The sequence below is a fragment of the Phallusia mammillata genome, chromosome 2 (genome assembly GCF_965637545.1).
Source record: "Phallusia mammillata chromosome 2, kaPhaMamm4.hap1.1, whole genome shotgun sequence".
Lineage (NCBI taxonomy): Eukaryota > Metazoa > Chordata > Ascidiacea > Phlebobranchia > Ascidiidae > Phallusia > Phallusia mammillata.
Window position 1 is genome coordinate 25092546 of NC_137253.1, and position 21954 is coordinate 25114499.

At 44.6% G+C, this 21954-nt stretch overlaps 1 protein-coding gene across 4 annotated transcripts; it reads right to left on the reverse strand.

The window, feature by feature from the left end:
* Positions 1-221: 221 nt before the first annotated feature.
* Positions 222-21498, reverse strand: LOC145212262 (sal-like protein 1). Of its 4 annotated transcripts, none has more exons than XM_080080335.1 (16): positions 20929-21498; positions 6275-6360; positions 6171-6204; positions 5864-5995; positions 4237-5763; positions 3888-4142; positions 3301-3784; positions 2969-3104; positions 2537-2693; positions 1991-2061; positions 1702-1806; positions 1454-1537; positions 1194-1376; positions 967-1120; positions 777-889; positions 222-629 (listed from the first exon to the last, which is right to left on the reverse strand). In XM_080080335.1, exons 1-16 carry the CDS (start codon positions 21398-21400, stop codon positions 621-623), a joined length of 4002 nt encoding a protein of 1333 aa, XP_079936461.1. In that variant the 5' UTR covers positions 21401-21498; the 3' UTR covers positions 222-620. The 4 variants fall into 4 exon arrangements, with proteins under 4 accessions (XP_079936461.1, XP_079936460.1, XP_079936462.1 ...); XM_080080334.1 differs by having other exon boundaries at positions 3301-3787; XM_080080336.1 differs by lacking the exon at positions 20929-21498 and adding an exon at positions 9456-16010 and having other exon boundaries at positions 3301-3787.
* Between the last annotated feature and the right edge of the window lie 456 nt (positions 21499-21954).

A 21954-nucleotide genomic window follows, 5' to 3' on the forward strand; every position in this document is an offset into this window, starting at 1 on the left:
CGAACGTTTGGATTGTAAGCTTTGTTTGATCTTAAGACTTTTGCTAAATTTTTGTTAAACGCTCAATTGCTAAATGCCTCATTGGCGAAAATATTGCGTATTTTCACGTTTAAATTGCTGGATTTTGTTTGGTTTAGTGAGACAAGATCCGTATATGGTACTACTGTACTTAAAGGTTGACAAAACCTAAGTTTAGCTTCAACTAACTCAGAATGCAAAAATGTAGTGTTGGGCTTTTAATTGACGACGTTACATGAAATGACGACATGCCACAATTTGCAATATAAACGATGTCACACACAAACATTACGCTATTTAGATAGGAGATCTGAAGACATCAAAAAGTATCAACGCAGCTGCGATTTAGACAAAAATCTGCACTTTTTAGTTCTTCCTGCATCAGTTCAGCAGTTGTCAAAAGTTTCAGCAGCTCAACAACCCGACGTTGCAGGTAATCGACACAAAACGTTTTACGCACGAAAATTCAAATAACAGCATGGCTTCTACAAGAAGAGGCAAGCGGGCGTTGAAGGAATTTAATAAATTGCAAAGCATAAAATCAAGCAGTCGTGTGGTGGCGCAAAAGGTGCACTTGCCACGTCCAAGAAATGGCGTTTGTTCTAGTTTACCTGCAAATACAAAAATGTTACATGACCAACAGTTGCAACCAGTTTACACAGCCTTTAGGAAACAACGTTTAATGAACACGGGTAAAAGAATATCCATTTGTATGAGTTTGCTACCACTGCAAGCAAAACGCTGTTTGTTTGTTGTACCTGCTCCTGTGTTCTCTGATAAGCTTTCCAAAACCATTCAGCAGCTGAAATGTTTTTGTTGTCGTTTGCTTTCATGGCTTCAATTGCATTGAGGGTTTGTCCAACCGAAGGAACTGAAAAGTCAAACAAAGAACACATGAAAAACTTGAAGTATATTAGAAACATGTTCTATGTATAAAATTCAAGTTACCTGCTCCTGGTGGGGTTACGTGACCGTTGCCTTGTGACAACAGTAGTCTTGCAGCAGCAGAATTGTTCAAATTTAAAATGCCATTGCCATGGAACCGAGGGTCGGTGGTTGCCTTGACTCCCATGAGGCCGGCGGACGCAAGTGCAGCGTATTGCTGAAAGTTGACAAACTTGACTTTTACACCGGACCTTAAATCAATCAAATGAAAGAATCAGTTTGACACTTACTTGATAGATAGCAGCTGGATCTGGTACAGCAGCAATGGCCTGTGGAGCGCGAGGCCGAAGGCCAGGATTGGCAGCGGTATTGGAAGTATTTTGCATCCATGGGGAAATAAGAGGATTATCCATAGAAATTCTTCGGCCCCGTCGTGAACCGCCAGCGCCCCATACGTGCGTCCCCATATGAACCTTGGTAAAAAAAATGCGAGATTTGTTATGATTTTATGTAACTTACGAATATTAAGTCGTATAATATCTATACTTACTTTTAAGTTTCCTTTTGTGGTAAAGGCCCTTCCACAGACACTGCATGCAAACGGCTTTTCACCAGTGTGCGTTCGATTGTGAATCTACAATATAAATGCTTTGTAATCGTTTCGTCCTGTACAGGCATAAAATTAAAAAAATAAGGGCACTTTTTTCACTGAAAAACTTAGACTAACGGTGGTACTTCATGAGGCGGTGGGAAACTAACATTGAGTTCAAAGACAACTGCAGACAAGTGTCAACAAACCTGGAGAGAACTGGCTGAAGAAAATTGTTTTTGACAAATGTGACACCAATGCCTGGGATAAGTTCTTTTGGCCGAAGGCGGCGCTTGATTGGATTCCAAAGGGCGCTGCAATGAAAACAAAGCTGATTACTATAACAGTAAAAAGGTCAGTGAATAATATGCAGTGTTTGGCCGAAGTGTACTAGACATGGTGTTTTGGATAAACGAGAGAAATGATTTTTAAATGTTTTAAAATTTTGAGTTTTTGTTTGAAAAAAAAGCAAACAAACATATTGATTCGTAAACAAACCTTAAGTCCGCTTGTTTGTGAACCGTTAGTCATTGAAGGTGAACTGACCGGACTTTCGTTCGATGAATTGCCTGCAAAAATGATGTTAGACTATTAAATCGATTTACCACAAAAAAAACGCACCCACATTGAAAACTGTGTTTGTTTAGTGGATGCTGTTATTGTAGCAATTACTACCTTTTAAGAGTGGGATACAGTGTTTTGTTATCAACGTCAAATATTAGGAGGCCGCCGCCATTTTGTTTTTGATCAAACATCTTGTGTCGTAACCCTTTCAAAGTCAACCATTTCAAAAACTTGATTTATAACTTTACGGGCGCCAATCGGGTAATGTTAACGACCTTCCCCAATTGCCATTCTGCAAGCATTCGACAATTTGAACTTAAAGACTGTAAATCTGGTTTCTTGTGGCATTTCCTAATTCCGACAAACCAGCGACAATAATGGCCTTGGGGCCTTTATGGATCTCAGCGTGGTAACCACCTTCAGATATTATAAGTTCTGTGTTTTTTTCGCGTGGGTGACAATTTTGCAAAATTTTCTCACCGGCAATAGGGCTTGTCACTGGTTCTAGCATATCATCGTCCACTTCGGTTATGTTGTGGGTTAACAAGTGCTGTTTGAGATTTCCTTTCGTGGTAAAGCCTCTCTCGCAAACTCGACAGACAAACGGCCGTTCTTTGGTATGACTTCGAAGGTGAATCTGAAAACACGGATTTCGAATCTAAAAATACTTGACTAACCACAGCCACGTAATGAGTGCCGTTCGCTCAAACAAATAGCGAGTTCCCAGTACACAACTTTTCAGTGTGACATATAAAATTTCTCAAATAATAAACACAAAAATGTCATAAACATTGAAATCGCGTGTATTTATCGCGAGATAAATTATTTGATAATAGGCGGCGTTTTCTAAAGGTGTGTTAAATATCACAAGACATGTGGATTTGATTTAAAGTCAAATAATATGTTTCTTACCTCCAGTGCGCTTTGACATGTGAAGGGTTTGCTGCAAATTTCACACGATGTAGTCATTTTCCTGTGGCGAGCCTCATCGCTTGGCGGCGACGCCTGAAGGCTCATTATAGACATTCCACCAGGCCGCATGATAGCGCTACATGAAAATAGACAGTTTAGTTCAAAGAGTTTCGTTACTTGGGGGCAGGAACTTTGCCGAATGGTCCGGCGCGCCTGACCCATATACAGACATAAAAAAAACCTGATCGGGATTCGTCCCCGGGAGAGTCCTGGGTTCGAACCCCGTGAAAAAAAAAAGTTTCGTTACTTGGTGTTTTTTATGCTCTACTAACCTGCTAGAAGCTAGGTGGGCCAGTTCACTCAGCGGGTTAGAAACAGTTTTTATTGGACCCATATCTCTGACATCGGTTTGCTCAGTGTCTGATCCCTGCATTGCCAAGTCGCTCGGTGATTTAGAATTTGCTCGGGTTAAATCAAGAGCCGATGGCTGCATTCGTCCATTGATATGGAAGTCTCGACTATCTTTTCGTAGCGCATCACGATGTGGCTGTGGGCTCGAATCAACAGCTCCATTGGAAGACTCATCGGGGGTTGCTCTTGTACCAAAACTCTGTGCTGGAGACTGGTCTTCGAACACCTCGTCGTTAGCTGACGTGTCGTCTTCTGGTTGGTCGCTCGACATGCGGTTGCCGGGTGCTCCGTTGTCAATGGTTGCGAGGCTCTCTCTTTCTTTTTCAGAGTTAGTCGACGGAAGACTGACTGGGGGATACCCTGGTAAGCTGGCGACGCCTGGCTGTTGACCGGCGATGAACCGAGCTACTGCAAAAAAAATGTTTCTAAAAAGCCGAAAAGTTAACAGTATCTCACTATTGTAAAAATGTATCAGTTAGTAGGTATTGATAAAAACAAGGTAACCTACTTTGTTGCTGATGCTGCTGTTGTTGCTGCTGGCTGTTTATGTACAAATGCATATGCATGTGTTGCTGAAGAGACTGTTGGTCCATGAAGCGGCTTCCACACAACGGACACTGCAGTACGCTGCTGCGGGACGATGCGCTACTCTGGGGTGGCGATGGTCTTAGTTGTTGCCGGTGCACGCTGCTGTAGTGGGTCCTCAAGTTGCCGCGCGTCGTAAAAGCACGCGAACATAAATCGCACTTGTAAGGTCGTTCACCTGATGCCAAGGTACAATAACTTTAGCAAACCGACAATAAACGGCATGCTTCAAATACCATGAAGATAACAAAAAACGTTTGCAAGGCGCTCACCTGTATGGGTCCGGTAATGCAACTTGAGGGCGCTCTGGCAGCTCAAGACTCGTCGGCAAATATGACATTCGTTCTTTTCGAGTTCCTTGCCATGATCAATTCGATTCACCAAGTTCTCTAGTTTCTTTGTTTCTGAAGAAGGAATTCGATTTTGAGCTTGAGCAGGGGATGTAAACGAAGCAGATATCTTTTCTGCATATTTCTTCTCCATGCTTTCAATTTTGCAGCTTTCCATTGCGGTTTGGGCTTCCACCATCTTTTCTGTAACTTTACGATTTTCATCACCTTCTGGGTGGGGCTCTTGCGCAGAAAACAATGGGAATGACAGGGTTGAGTTACCGTGCTTAAAGCCACTTTCGTTGACTGATGCAAGCGAAGTGCTCTGTTCACTCGAACTGTCGTTTTCTGTTTCCGGGTTTTTCAGAGATTGGACAAAATCCAAGTCACTTTGATTGCTCGGAACCGGGTACTTTCCAATGTCACCATCACGCTGTTCGAACAAGCTATCGCTAGGAGAGTCTCGATCATTGCCGTCATTGCTTCCATAACCGGGTAAATCAGATTCATCAGGGACCATGGACATGCCAATGGGTATACCGTTGTCGGTGGGAATGTTGTCCAGATACTCAGGGACCGGGTGAGGATTCATTTCAACATTTGGATACTTGCTCTTGTGCCGAATGAAGTGGACTTTCAGATTGCCTCTGGTGGAGAAGCGATTGGCGCAAATGTTGCACTTGTAAGGGCGCTCGCCTGTATGTGAACGCAAATGGATTTGCAGAGCACTGTCGCTTCCGAAAATTTTCTGACAGTAGCGACACGCGTGCTTTGCAAATCCTGCTTGCTGCTTGTCGTCGCTGTTTCCATTCCCTGACGCTGGTGTATTTTTGTTGTCCAAAGCTCGTTCCTTGATTTCGCCCCCAAAACTGAACGAAGCCCGTTTCGGTTCCAACGAAGACGAACTCTCGCTTAGTCTTTCATCACACTCGTTCGGGTCCGACGCCTCTTTTTTCGTTGTTAGTTCACCATTGGCAAACTGTCGCTCCAGTACATTGGCCATATTTGGCAAGACACCATTTAACGGTGTAGTTGGTTGTCCACCAGGCCCATTCGTAACTGCATTTGCCAACATGTTCTGAATTTGCATCCCATTTAAACCAGGGAACTGTTGCTGCGACCCTGGAAAGAAACATGGCGATGGTCGCTGATGTGGTTGTTGGTTTGTCGATGCCACCATGGCAAGCTGAAAATGCAGATAGTTTAGCATTTGAATCTGGCACATCTGTTGTTGTTGCAGGCGCCGAACTTGGTCCTTGATGTCCTCGATTTCTTTGGTGTCTTCTAGTTTGGCGGTGGTATCGGTTTCGTCATTTTCGCGTTCCTGTTGTTGCTGTGCCATCATTTGTTTCTCTGTAAACCTCCTAATACTCTCTTCATATTCGCTAAGTTGGTTAAACCCTTGTGGTTCTCCTGGACTATGATCGCCGCTATCACCTCTTTCGCCAGGCGTGTTATCAGGATGAGGTTCTGTGCATTATAAATACCAGCATTTATATTCGCACCCAAAAAACATTACAATTTGCTGATTTTTATCAAGTGAATTAACAATTCAAAGGTGATTACCGACCTTGATCGGTTACGTCATCTTTCAATGACATAATGGGTCGCCGATTGTCAAATTCTCGCTCAGTGGTGTTATGGTGCGCGAGGTGTCTTGCAGATCCTTCATATCGATTTTCGTCGGAATGGCAGAGAGGGTCTGTGGACGCACAGAATTAAACACCATCAGTAAATATTTAGTTTGCAAATGTATGCATCTATTTTAACATTGTTAGCTTGCCTCACTGTTATGTTGTGATTTGTTAAAATTGGCACGTTAGCTTATGCATAAATCATAAGAGAAACATGCAGAAAATGACAAACATTCAACCTACCGCTACTGACGCTCCCATTTTCCACACTTTGTACCTGAAATAAAATCAAGTTGATTAACCTCGTTAAGGGGTACTTTTAAAAATCAGTTTAAAAGTTTTCTTACCATGTTTTCCGTCACTTGAACTGTTGATCTTGATTCCAGCTCGCTAACATTCATTTGTCTACTCAAGTTATCCGAACTGCCGCAATCTGAAACATAAAGCGAAACAAGGTTAAACAAAAAACTTCGGACCCACCCATCAGGGTCTTCGTTTCGTCATGGGAACATACGTCCAAATTGTGTCGTAACATTAATCGCCTCGTGTTTTCGTGGCAAACAAAAACATGGCTGGCGTGTTGGGGTGTTTGCTTCAAGCACGGCCAGTCGTGCGTTTCCAAACTATCAATTGCTCGGCCATGTATATTTTGACGGACGATTTCAAAGAGAGCATGCGTAAGCGAAGGTCATCGAAACAGTTTCGTTTTAGACTCGATTTGTAGCTGACGGCAAAAGCGCTTTGATAACAGCGAACCTTTGCCAAAATACAGCACCACTGGGTACGTAGCTAATCTATAGCGTTTTTGTGCGGTTCAGCTTTAATAGACACTTGCCTGAGGAGCCAAACGGTAATACAGCATCATGGCCAATCATAATAAAACTCTCAAGAGTTACATTTACGATCCGACTCTCGTCGGCAATTAAACGTCTTGGCATTCTGAGCACATGCCGCGGTGACCTTCCGTTGCTACTCCCACGCAAAAACCTAATTGTACATTGGTAAATATCGACGCTGTTTATCAGGTTTCATGATCAAAAATTGCGATACGTGTTTGCAAGCTAGAGGAGAATTTACATATTGCGTGAAGTGTAACCTTTAGTTCGGCATACAAAAACGTATGCAATGCAAACTTTAGCACGAAAACTACCTGAAAGTATGCATATAAATCGCCCCAATTTAAAAATATACTGTGCCTATAAGTGAATTTCTAAAAAACTTTTACTCAAACAAACACAATTGGATTATGTAAGAGGAATATCTATTGCGCATTTTTTGTATTCTACTTCTTATTTTCATGATGAATAAGAAACCCTTCTACTGAACAAATACTTTCACATTCCGTGTTTTTACCGAAAAACCTAATGGATTTTTTAACAGAACGCGAAAAAAACTTCAAAGGCAAATAGCGATGCTGGGAAAGGGTGCAACGCGACAAAATGCGTGCATAATGTAACTTATAAAGCGACGCTTCACCCAAGCAAATCCAAATGACAGTCGTCGCCGGGCAAAAAACATTTGGCGAAACGTTAAACAAGGCCACACCGGCGAAACAATGCGTGTCATTATGACTTTGGGCGTTGATGTGCTTTCAACTCATGCTGTTCATCAAAGCCGGCACTTAGTTCAACGCCGTAAACAACAATCCAACACCGCCGCATTCGTTTCGGTTTTGACAAAATATGTCGCGTGACCACCTTTGAAGGCCGCCTGGAGTGCAGCTGTGAGACCCAGCATAAAACACTGGTGATGTAAAAACGTCATCGTGGTCACATGTGATCTTTCCAGTCACTTTAACTTAAATTCCGTTACTGTGGTCCAATAATTTTCAGCCAAAGGGCATTTAATGAAAATGGTGCGCCGCTAATATGTATTACGTCCCACACATAATGGACATTAACTGAAGAATTCTCAAAAACAAAGATTAGGCCATTGAAGAAGCATTAAACTGCAAAACCAGTTGACAGTAGCACCCACCACAGCTTTTCCATTTTCAAGCATTATTATAATCTTCTTTGACACTTTTCACAAAGTATCTCATTGGTTTTCTGACTGAAACACGCAATACGAAGACTAAATTCCAAATATACCACACCAAAAACCCGCCCAAACCAGTTACACCTTTGTTAGCTATCTGCTGCTAATCACATAAAATGCAATTCGTTCACGTGTTTTTCTGCCCTTCAGCGCTTACCTGCATTTACCTGCTATGTGCGCCAAATCAGCCCAACGTGTAGGTAAATGCAGGTAACAGCCCTGTAGACTTCTTTTATTGTCAAGGTTATGTCTTGTCGCTTATATAGCGCCATTTTGAATATGCGACGCACCATTTTGTTTTGCCTAATGGTTTACATAAATTTCGTTTTAACGAGTTCGACCGGCAAAAAGTTGGTAATTTGCAGCAGGGTGATTACTCCCCCAACATTTGTTGAGCTACCAACGGTATTTTGCCAAACGCGCCGTTTCAAGATGGATTTTACGAGCGATCAGTCTTCAAATATTTTCGCCAATCATATAGAATAGTTTTGGGCAAAGAATAACAATCGCCGCCTGTACGTCATCGCTCAACTTGCAACGACGTGAACGGGAACCGGGTCTGGGGCCTGGGCAATTACAACTGTCTGTTAACGAGGGGCAAGAAGCAAATCTCCCCAACTGTCAGCACGCGGCGGTCGGGACGAGTTGGCCCCACTTAAAACGAACAAGCGATTCGTCTTCGACGCAACAAGCCCAGAGCGAAAGACGAAACGGCTTTGGCGAGTTGTTGGGCGCACAGAAATTCGGATTATCACTGAACTGAATCGCCAGCGACAAGGCCCCTTCTGCTGTTTCGCTGCCCTGTACTCGCTCATGCAACAAGTTCCTCGCATCGTAGCCACTGTGCGCTTTGTAGATGCCTCGGCTGTGAAACAGTATATAGGAGCTGTAATGTTAACGACCCAAAAGCTTAATTGCTCTGTACACCTTTTGAGAGCATCTTAACTTCACTGTTAAACGCTAAACCGTCAACAAACCATTAAAACAAAGTATTTTTTTTCTGTGATAATACTGAACAATCCAATCCTAAAACCATTGCAAATGCAAACTATTCGTCTCATTAACTTGAAACCATTAACTAAGTATTTGACGCTGTGGTGGGGTTTGGGGTTAACCTCGTCCTGTAACGCAACAAGTGTTCTGTCGACCACCAAGCCCACCGCGGCAAAAACAAACCAATTAACCCATGAGATCAAATAGTATGACGAATCACCCCAAACTTTGTGAGTCAGCAGGTAAAACAACACCCTATGTGAAACCGTGGGGTTTGCAATATCATTCTGACCGCCAACAGCGAGTAAATTGCGACTCCAGCATTCCTAAACTTAACTTTCCCACATCCCTGCACCAGGAACAGCAATGGGAAACTGATTGATTAATTGCGACAGAAATCTCGCGGCTTCTGTTTCGGGATCGCGCGTACTAGTTGGTGTCGCTATTTCGGCACAATTTGCTTCCTATTGCTTCCGTTTATATCGGGGTTAATCTTACCGCAGTGCGCATTGGACAAGTGACAACATTTTATGGAATGCTGATATCGGAGTGATTTAAAATGGAACAAAGAAATTTAGATTGATCGATTGATCACATCTTGTACTCAGCACTCCAATCTGTGTCAAAAAAAATATTTCTATCATTTTCACTCTGTATCAGTTTTTTTGTTTACAAAACATGTGTATCAGTTGTTATGTAAATCCACATGTTTACAGTTTATGACATGCATTACAATTACATTTTGGTATGATTCTACTTCCGCAGTGCTTTTATATCGTATAAACATTATGAAACAAACCGTTCCAAACCCACTACCAAGCAGCCTACAAAAATAACAATTAACGGCCAGTAACATACTTTAAATCTTAGGCAAACCTGCGTGAACCGATAATGGCGCGGCACAGAAGCTGGACAGTGGTAGGTAAACAGGTTATTCAGACGGTAATAACTTCTGCAAACCGCTGACTGTGATTAACAGTCGAGAAATGCCATCATCCATCCGCGCCAGTGTCGAATTTCTGCGGTAGACCGACTCATAAGCCGATGCGACAAGCGCTGAGACAAAACTTGCCATGCCTGGTTAAGATTCACATTCGCTATCAACGGATTCTCGCCAAAAATGGTGTTTCTCAGAACAAGGTGGGTCACCAAGGGGTAAAGGTGTCCATGCCGTTCAGCGAATTTCTCTTTTGCCTAATGTCCTTTATATTGCGACCTTGCGTTTTTTTTAAGTGGGCTTGTTTGTCATTAAACAGTTACTTGTCGCTACCCAGGTACAATAACTGCAATATTGAAAAAGTAGGGAATTTTTAAGCCCCTGTTGTAAGTGTCATCACAAAATTACATTGCGGTTCCGGCTGGAGGTCAAAGGTGACCCCAACGAAACCCCCGACCGATGTTCCGTGCTTGAGATAACGCGAACCCTGATTCGACCCTTGACCGCTCTCGAGAAGCAGGAAGTTTTGGTGTGAGAAAATATGTAGTAGCAATTTCAGCTTTTCAAGCAGTGTTATATTGTTTTTCATGATTGCATTCACTGTATTGTTAAATAGAATGGCGGCATTTGCGGTTCTTCAGTCTGACGGGGTTATTTCTTAGCGCATAGTGGATAATGTGTATTAAGTCAAATCATTGACTATGTAGTCATGTAATTTTCATTACATCGTAATAAATTTTGAAATAAACGTTTTGTTACCTAAAATTTAATAAAGTTAACAAGAGGTAAAACGATAGAGAGATCACCTTTTTTCACTGTGTCCGGAAACACCGACCTATGGCACTAAAAATCTCGAATCAGCTCATGAAAATCGATCTATACCGAAACAATTGCATCGATACCCAGTGGCTGTTTGCAACGTCGCTACACCACCCTTTGTTAGATATTGTGACCAAACAGTTATTTCGTAATTGTGCGCGCGGGCTATTGTTACCTCACAATCGCAGGTTTGTTTGGTAACAGGCGGATTCATGCACCGATGCATTCGTGGGCCGTGGGCCCAAGCCACCGAAGATCATAAAACTTGATGCCGCTGAAATATGGAGCTATCGTTTATTGTCGACGATAGGACTGGCTATTGTGTAAAGGCTCTACTAAAATTAATTGCGCAGATTCCTGGTTCGGTGTCAGGTGGCCACAGGAGAACATGTGAACATAAACCATACTTGATGGCACCATATATCAATGGTTGTGGATTTAGGTTCCGTGCACAAAACGCTTCGGTTTATTTTCGTGCATAACAAATATTCGCATTGTGTCATTCCGAGGTGATTGTGGCCTGTTGACCTTTACATACATCGAGATATGCTGTTTTACAACGTTTGATTTTCATACACTGCCATGATTAACTATAGAGCGAACAAGCTGATTTTAAGTGCGTCATAACTCGGTTTTGTGACGTCAGTGAGCTCCTTGCTTCGTCGAAAACAGGTTGTATTGAGCATTGCAAAACAAAAAATCGGCCTAAATCCTTACCTTTTTTCTGAACCACGCCGAAAATATTGCGTAAGAATTTCTTCACTAAGGCACTTTTATCTTTATCATCGAAACATTTTAGTTTGTGGACAGGGGGGTATGTTTTCACCCAAAATATGCGAGCTCGGCCCTGGGCAGCCCGCGTCCGTCATCGCACCCAGTAATTGCCCGCGGCTTATAACGTGCCTGTCCGGCTCACGTAAACAGGGGCATCGTCGGCCAGGTGTGACGGCTTAAAATTGCCCCCTGACCCAAAAGAACGAAGACTCATATGATGAGCTTTTGCGCCCGACCGGAGAGTTATGAAGATGAAGAACCTGTCTAGCGATATCACCAGGCGCCGACCGGACGGGCAAGCATTCCCGGGTCGTGCAGATGCAGTCCACCGTGAATGAGCCGTATTAACTGACCACTCACCGCGCGGTTTAAGTTATTAGGTGTCAAATTAGGTGTACAGGGCGCCTGCGTCTTGCCTTACAGCCGAAAATCGCGCAACGCAAATCGCTGCCCGCATGCTTTACCCACCCCCCACTTGAAACATAACGTGATAAGACCCAGAAAATTGCGCCGGTCTGTGTGGTGTTGCTGGATTATGAGCCATTGGGTGTGAGGTGCGCCCCAAGGTTTCTTACTTTCAACCACACGCAGCTTTAATGGGGAATTGCGCCAAAGACTAATAGATGACCTCAGGCATTCAGGCACGGTTTTTGGCGTGGCAAACTCGGAACACCCGGGCGGTTGACAGGGGAGGTTTCAAATTCTTTGGATTCATACATAAGTCCCCAAAGATGTGGCAAATACAGCATACAATATCTGCGGATTTTCATAAAGTCTGTCCAAAGCACCTCAGGCATAAGCTAAATTATTCCGAAATTCCGCACACATATTGTTGAAAAAAGTGTTGTTTACAAAGAGTAATGCTTATGATAAGATGTATTAAGGAGAGGGCGTGCTTCAGTGGTCATTGGTCAGCTCCCAGTGCGGTCACTTGCGTGTGAAGGTTCGTCAGCTTAAAATGCCGACCCTATGAGCGATGATAGCAGTCCATTGTTGCGTATCAATCCTTGTGTTTGAACAGGCTAAAATATTGCGGGCCGGAGTAGCACTGGGCAGCATGGTCCACTTTATCTTCGGTATATCTTTGCCTCTTGCCAAGGTGACCCCAATGAGACGCCCGTGGCGCGTTTGGTATTGTTTTGGCGAAACGCAGGCGCACCCATAAATCAGCAACACCCTTGAGTCTATTGGCGTTGTCCCCAAACCGGGCAGTGCCAGAACGCCTCATTTAACTTTCATTAGCAAAGATCTCAATCTGTAGTCAACATGAGATTCTCGGTTTGCAGCCATATCGATATTTTTACGTTCATTTTCGGAAAATAACCGCCAACCGCAAAATTTGCATTTATGCGCAAACATGGCATTTCAAGTGCCGTATTATAGCGTGGTTGCATAACTAACCTTAGAAGGTGGCATGAACCGCTGACCTTCTTTCGAATGTCACAGCCGTTTTTCTCATCACAGCAGGATACAAACAAAACGATAGTGAGGGGGCGTTAATGCCTTTAAGAGTGTGGCTTGGAATTTTTGCTCTTTGGCGAATATCGAGTTGGAAGTCGTACAAGAGAAGTCGACGGGTGTTTGCACAGCCGATCGCCAACGGACTTGTGTGCGAAAAGTGAAAGCGAATCATATACACTTCAATAATTAGCTGGGGTCACATCTTGTTAACAATGCTGCAGCGGGTGCTCGAGTACTCGCGAACATCGCATCGAGTATCGTCAACATTATCGCCGATTTCTTCGAGAGCCCATCTCTTCACAACGGTTGACGTGGCGGCACATTTGCCATGCTATTAATACGAGTGAGCGACATGCCTGTTAGCTTTCGCTGTTCAAATAACGTCGGTCTTCATACATCTACAATTGCTGGTATGAAAGTTTTCCGGCAATATGGTTAATTAGCAGCATCCACTTGGGTCCCTGGTACAAGTACCGAAACGCTGTTTTCTCAAGAGCGCTGCCGCGGATCAGCAGAAAAATCCGGGCAGATTTCAAGTCGCGCCGGCCCATCGACTGACAGATACGTAAACACTCAAATTATTCGAGAATATGCGAGGGCGCGCGTACCTAACTCGCAACTCGACGACCGGTTGCATTGTGACATAAGCAGGTACTTGACAAGAGGGCTTGAGTGACGTCTCAGCTGCTCACGACGTAATAAGATTTAGCCCCAAAAGTGGGTAAAGGCGCGAAAACAAACACAGGTCTCCCTTAGTTCATCCGAACCCCGGGAAGCCGACTTCAAAGCGAGAACGCTTATGAGCATCAATATTCGATGCTAGTTACTTGACACGTTTCCGTTTGATGTTCTAAGGCGCCGCACTAATCACCCGATCCCCGCGCGGTCTTTGCTTCAGCTGGGACACTAGTTAGTGTGTTGGGGCTTGCCGCCACGCGCTGCAAGTCAACCCCGCCGGGTCAAGAGACGCCCCAAACCACCAAAGGCCCCGTGGGTGTCGGATTCATAACGACTCGACAGAATATGCCATGCGACAGAATTGTGCGCGTCAATGCCATGCGAACTGAGAACTGACGAGAGACTATAAACAGGAAAGAGATTTGATGTGTGAAGAACAGGTCGCAGGTGTACGTCACCCCGCGATTTCATATCATCCCTTTGTGCTTTGTCACATAACGTGATGCCATATGCGCTGAGCAATCATGCTTAACGCCAAATTGTGTTTGCCCCTGGATCTTCGGTTTCGGGGTTTCGAATGCCACAGTGCCAAGTATAAACGTTTGCGTGTAGTTAATATGATAGCCGAAAATATTTGTACCAAAAATTAAACCTTGAAGAAAATGCGAAAAAGTGCGAGAACGCACGCAAGTCTTCACGCTTCTTCAGGGATAAAAAAGGGTCGGTTGGGCCACATACCGGGAGAAATGTTGGCCGCAAACACATTTTCAATTTTCCACATCTTTCGTCGCTTGTTGGCCATATCGAAGAAATTGCTGCCCTTATCTTACGCGGTCGATGTGTGGCCGTTGCTCTCTCCTGTCGACCCAAGTTAATGGAGGCATTCAGGCGCTTGTTTTGTCATAAACGTCATCGAAATATGGCGCCCGATTGGCCACCGGCCTGTGCAGCGTCACAATCGCCTTGTTTATGACGTCGATTCCGATAAGGCCACATCGACATAAGGTCGACGATTTTGGTCAAAAATCATGCCGTGCTCGCCCAAGCAATCTGTCGCTACTGTGGTAAAGCTATCACGCTATGGGCTTGCGATATGTAATCGGTGTTGGGGTGAATGTGAGAAAACGCAGAAGAGTCGTCTGTGAACGTGACAGATAGGTAACTTAAATCTTTGTGCTTCCAAAAAAGTTTCTTATAAATCAATGTACTTTTTTGAGAGTGGGAGCGAATGTTGTGGTGAGGCAACGTATTCAATAAAGGCAATATCAAGGTTGCTTTTGAACACGCAAATGAGTTGTGGACATTGCGACCAAAAAGTCGGACCGATGAACTCCAGGAATAGAAAAATTTTTGGTGCAAGAGATCGACTCACGATTTATTGAGCTTGTCCGATGCCGCGATAAGCGTGAAATAGCACAGAGACTCCGGGAGCTGCAAGGCTAAATCGCGCCCCTATGATAAGCATCTGTGGATTGATCGCTTATTATAATTCGTTTATAGCATGGCTGCTGACGGACATGTATCGTTGTGACTCTTTGCTTTCCAGATTCGCGCGGGTGGTCCTGAAACTCCAGCCTGGAAAGCGAGTCGCACGGGCTGATTTTGCATCGAGCGTGGGATTGTTTTGTATTCTGAAGTATTATAGACTGAAAACAAAGCGCGACAGCTTAGTTATAGCTTGAATACGCGATATAACCACAGTCTTATTTATGACAAGGCGGCGTCGATGCGTCCATCTAAGCGGATGATTGCACATTTTACTGCAACTTACCCCACAATTAGCTTGTCTCGGTTATAAATACGCGCCCGCTAGCCGCGCCGACGCCTAATGCCACAAAACACCATTAAACCGAGTCCGCTGTCAAAACTCGTCCTCAGCTTTCCACTTATATTCGTGCCATACAAGGACCTTCACATATGCGCGAGGCCCAAAAGTCACCATAGCTGTGCAATGAAAACACAGGGCCAACACGGCGTGACTAAAACAAGGCGATCTCGATTATTAATCCCGCCCCAACAACCTTTCCGCTTCCCGTGTTGTGTTTTGCACTCGCCAAGTTCAGTCGAGCGTAGCGGATCACGTGCTTTGATGGCATTGCCATTAGCGCTGGCCTCAATAATAGTCCTAAAGTCGTATCAACACCCGTTATTCTCTCATCGAATTTTTATTGTCTAGTGCCTGAACAACATGCGCTGTGCCCAATGCTAAATTGTATTTCAATTGCGGGTTTCGGTTTTGCCTCGGAGTTCAGCAATAGGAGTGGATCGTACAACTGACGGTCGAGTTAACTTGCGTTTTTACTCTTAAACAAATTGCCCATCTTGTAAGCGGCATCCACTTGCGCCGTTACAAACATTCAGCACGAAGCAAAACACAACATTAACTTAAAATACATTTTCAAATGTTGAAACTTGCTTCACACAAGCGCAACGCGTTCGTAAAAAATAAAGCTTTCGCTTTCCGTTCGATGTACCGACTAATAGGCCACTGTTGTGGGTGAGGTGGATTTGGGGGGCAAGGTCATAGACCCAAACAGTGACACAATTACTTACAAATCAAAACACAAAGGAATCCCATAAATTTCTACTTGTCAGATAGATTAGAATGGAAACACGAATGGCATCAAAGCTGTTATGCTTAAGTTAATCCAACACAAACTGACATTAGCCAATACTTTTATTCCCAATTAACCATAAAATACACTCATTGCCTCTTTACATATTCTCGGAATACATCGCAGCCGCCACGTGGTGTTGATACGACGTATATGCCTTTCAGTGGGGCGAAACAAAACCCCTCGTCGTAGCGAACCACATGAAAGGTGGGAGCGCCACGCACAAGTGGATACGAAACGATCCCTAACGTTGCAGATGCGAGAGGCGCGCGCCAATTATACATTTGGCAAACGAATTTGTTTTTGTCACGGCGGTCGACAGGCGTTTGGGTGGTGATCAATCGGCGTTGCTGATGTTTAATATCGTTAACGGGTGCTTACGTGCCCCGAAAATCTCGAATCATGGCGTGGGGGCGACTGAAATGTTGTCATTTGCAAACTTAGACGGACCGAGCATCCTTTACGGCTTCGTGTTTCATATGCCATGATTGCCTGTCATATGCTTTGTATATTTCATGGGAGAATAGATGCGACTGAATGGACGACCGGCGCAGTACATTGAAAGCCACTGAAAGGGATTTCCGACACTGCGTTATGATACGAAAGCACTCATTTGCGTCATCAAACTACGAATTGGGTGTGGGGCTGATGTTTGCACGATGTACAGTAAGCCCTATGTTAAATGTTTCGGTTGAATTTTTGTTGCTCATTAACACACTTCACTAGTATAAGTTACTTGTCGGCGCAGTATTTTTACGGTGCAGATGTGCGAAAAAAGTGTGTATTGTCATAAACGCAAGCAGAATTTTAACCATAAACGACCCCCAAACCTCTACATAACAAGATATTTGTGTGTTAAACAGATGGTAGCTAAAGGAAGCCCGTACGTTATATTGCAACGTATTGCCGCTGCCCTGGTCACCTCAAACAAATTGCCAGGCCAATGTCCTGATCCCGAGTTATAGCAACATAAGGCGGTGCTTTAACCGGGTCCGTCCCAAGCAACGCTCGACTCCGGGCCTAATCACAACTTTCCGAGTGTATTCCCACACTCGCTGCCGACCAAAGGGAAACCCAAAGCGCCGGTCGAAACCGGGATCAATTTACAGCCAATAACCCGCTGCCACACATCACATATATGAGTGTGCAGTTATAATTGCTCGCGACGAAAACAAAGTGATAATGTCAAACGTCCGAACGTGATAGTTCAATTGCTACAAGCGAACGCTGCCGCCTGGCAATTATCCGCCGGACGAACTGGCTAAACACCAGAGCTGCGCGGTCGCACTACCAGGGCGCTTGATGTCAGGCAATAAATAAATCGCTCATCGCTTGCCTGGCGAAATATTCACGCGTTAGTTGACCTTCCGCAAGCTCGCAATCTGTGGCGTGGAGCAGATTATTATTGCGGTATAAATCATATACAGACCGCACCGCAGCGACTGTTTCAGCGACAACACAATCGTCGGCATGTTAGCACACAATCGCCGAACGTCGCGTTTGCTCGCGAAATTAGCAATAACACTCTGGGAGGCGAGCGAGCACAGCCGGATATGTTATGATTTCCTATGATCCCGCGTTGTGTGCAAAACAAAAACGCCCCGATGCATTGGATATTATAAGGCGTTTCCTATTGCGAGTGGTCAGCGGCCGCAATCAGTGAGTTCCCAGAGCCTGCGGAACAACGGTCCCTGCATGTGCGTATACGCAGGAGCGCGGCCTATAAACACTGAATTTTGGGCACTGATCGCCGACGATGACATTTCTATGCGCAATCAATGTGCGATTGTTAACCTTTGCGAGGAAATAATGCGCGACCGCTTTACCTTGGCTACTGGTGTCAACGCGCTAATAATAATACCTGTCTCCGCGCCCCGGGAGCCAATCAAGTCGCACCTTGACGTTGAACGATTCCAACGAGTCAGGGCAAACGAAGACAAACAGAGTTGACCTGGTGCTTAATTTGTACTTTGTTGTTGCGCGTCATGAAACGGCCAGTTTTAAAGTGCAAATCTAGTTGGCCCAGTTGCTGATGATTTTTCCCATCCGCTGTCTGTGCAAACATGTGGATTTGGTCAGCGCCCTTTGGTCAACTTTGCATGAGTGATTCACGCGTAGTTGACGGTACGTACTTAGGGAAATTAAGGTCGTTGGTTTATTAGTCTGCAAAGAACCGCGATTGGCTGCAGCAAGCTTTATTTGGATGAACCTCAAACGAAACAACCTGGTATTGTCGTAAAAACTTCTCATCGGGATTACTTCGCAAAGGATTCATTGCAACACAAATACAAGAATTGCTTTATGTCACAACGAGGCGACCTAGTGAAAAACGCACAACCTGATGTAGCATCACGACTGAAACATAATATTCGGACAATCAAGTGTATAAGATCACGAAATGCTTAAGCCTCAATAAAGCTACTGTTAAAATTTACCGACAAATTATATATTAGAAATTTTTACAGTCATCATACTCATCAATTTCTGTTAACCATTACAGCCTCATGAAGGGGGAGCTCCTAAACCTTTTACACCCCTGGCTTAACCCCAAATCCACTTAACGCATCGAATACAGTCGCAAAAACGACCGCAATTAGGCGACATTAAATTCGTGGATCGCTGACATAGTCAGGTAACGATGTGAGAATGGGTCACCGCCCTTGCGTGACATCAATACTCCCTACTGCCATCATCAATAAAAATGGCCGCTCATGCTCAGCCAATCGCTTATGTGCGACGACAAGTCAGTAAAACTCAAAGAGATCGGCAGACCCTGGGTGAAGTGGTCGCAGGCGCGACATGGTGTTAAGTTGCTTCGTCGAATGATAACCGTTATCATAATTGAATAGGCCCCGGTGTCGGATTGCTGTTGGGTGATCACGATAATACACTCCATCGATTAAATCCGACCGCATAGCGCTGTCTAGGGGCATCTATTAGGCACGTGGCTGTCCCCTAAAGTATTGGTCGCGTTCTGCTGGAGATCGGATAAATTCCTCACCGTTGGCTAAGGCTGGGCTAAATGCATAAAAAGCAATATAGAGCCTGTCGGTTTATGGCAAACTGCGCTGCACGTTTTTCATAATAACTACACACCGAGGGTCCCAGGCGTACCAGGTTTCAATGCTGAATGGCTCGCGACGGATTCGGTTACAGGTTTACCCGAATCTCGGTGCTCCCTCTCACTCGATTTCACCGCAAGGCGCATGGGGGCAACATTGCCGTGGAGAGAAGCGACTCGGTCGGCGTGTGTACATATTTATGGCGTTGATGTCGGCTTGGAATCATGTCGCGACGCTCTGATTCACAATTTCGCCGATACACCGTCAATGGAAACCGAATATTATGTGGACGCTATTGATTTGGTGGACAACACCTGCGATGATGGCTAACAATCGAATCACCAATGGTTCATAATTAACACCTTTCACAAACTCTGCAATATCCAAACGACCTTAATTGCCAAGTAAAGTATTTCGCTTTCCGAATTTATTCGTTCCAATGTGACCCGTTTTCCCGTTGTGCCATGATAAAAACAGAAGAGTCAATCACTTGCAAATACAACAGGCCATCACCCTGTGACATATAATATGGCTGCCAAATCGTCATCGGCGAAAATGCCATTGCATCCGTGCACAATGGCTTTCTCACAGGCAAACTTATCAAAACGCTCTGGCAGGGGCCGGACGATCGATGGACCCCTGAGCCAAATGGTCCTGCCTCACATTAGATGACCCGAGCCAATTGCAGCGAATCATGCAACGCATCGTATTGAACTTTTTCGACAGCGCGAACTTGGCAATTTGACACGTTGAACAATGTTTGTAAAACAGGTTGTCACTAAACCACGCTATTTTAAAGTGCGGAAAAAACCACAATAACATACAACGTGCAGTATTGGGCGTTTTCGTTTACGACATCGAAAAACTGAACATTTGACGTTCCTTACAATTATGCAACAACGTCATGTTACTAATCCAAAATAAAATTGTCTTTTTAACGAAATGTTTCGATTAGCCAGGGCTTACAAATCTATTTGAGCAATGTCAGAACGGCTACAAAATGACTTGACAGGCCACCTTGCCCTCGCCATCGATTTAGATAATCCCAAGTATACTGAGCGATTAATAAAAATCCCCGATACGGGCACAACAGGGGTAACCGCAGCTTTGCAACAAAACAAAGAAGGTGATCTGATGCATGTCGCGACTAGTAATGAATATGGATTATTTTATGTGCACCTCTGACACGCTGTATCGGTGTTCTTTGATCGCATTAGCATCGACGCAAGCTCGCTCGGGCCGTGATCGTCGTACGCATTTCACTGCCACTGAGTCAAATATGATTGAATATGTACATAGTGTATTGACGGTAAACCATGAGCGGCACCAAACGTGTAGGCCTGCATGTCACGGATATCGTCGTTGCCCGCTCTTCATTGCCAATTCTGAAGGCGGATAAGTCTATTCCGATCAGGACTGACGCGCATGTAAGCCATTTGACTGTTCCCAGTGACTAATTAAGACTGTACGCATTTTTTGCATATTTATCACACAAAAATTTACACAACAGTTCCAAACTTTTAAAGTGATGCTTAGTCAGATTTACAGAACATTTACTATTCATTATACACAACAAAAATCTTTTGCACCATATCTGCAACACTTCATGCATTAATAAATCTTACCGTAATTCTTTGCCGCTGCGCCATTTTTATTTGTGTTCTCCGAGTCCGATTCAAATCTGCCGTCCTCGTCTATTTCTTTAGCATCAACATCAGGTTCTGTGTTGGCGGTGTTCCAAATCGCCGGGTTCATGTTCAAATGTCTGTCGCTGTCGCTGCGCACTTCGAACATCGGCACTCGGTGGAAATATTCACCGGCCATTGTGAGCCGATCGGCGGCCGTTTCTTCGTCCATAGTTTGGCCTTCTTCGTAGCCGCGCTGGGCGTTGTGATTGTTTTTCGATTCGCTTTCAAATGTCATCAAGCGGTTGTTCGCGTCCATCTGACTTGAGGCCGCTCCGCCCTGACTCAAAACAGGAGAACTGGTGTTTGAAATTTGGTCTGACAGGCTAGGGCGTGTCGTCGATTGGAAGGGGGTCGCCGCGGGTGGTGGGTCGTTCACGTGTTGGGGGTTCGACTGTTTCCTGCGAGACATGCCGTGGGGGCGCAACGCTTCTGCCAATTGCCAGTTTCAGGATGCAGCGCGTTAATAAACATCTAAGCAAAGCATACGAATCTGCAAGAACAAAATTAGAACGTTTGGTTTCGCGAAACTTCACTTCAGGTATGATTCGTTGAAACTGACGTTCGCGATTGCTTCTTTCTGAGACCGTCCAAACAACGCCGGGCGGCTGACGTCACAAACGCTTGGACGATTGTTTACAAACTAATGGTGCTGAAAACAAACGAGCTGACGTAGGTAGCATTGTTATACCGTGATAAACAAAATTTTATCTTTAAACCCTTGCACCTACATAAATTATATTAAAACTGCTAAACTGTACAAGCTGCACTTGCACCACGCGCACGCTGTGACCTTCCTCTGGAATGGCCCGAAACTCGACTGACAACCAGTTGCATCGTCTGATTAGAGGCGATGGCAAAGTTTCATCGCGTAAGAAAAACAACGCGCTAATCATTTTGGCGCGCGTCGGCGTGCATGAGGGAGTCGAGAAGAAGTTGCGTGTTCGTGCGCGGCCCTCGCCTTTT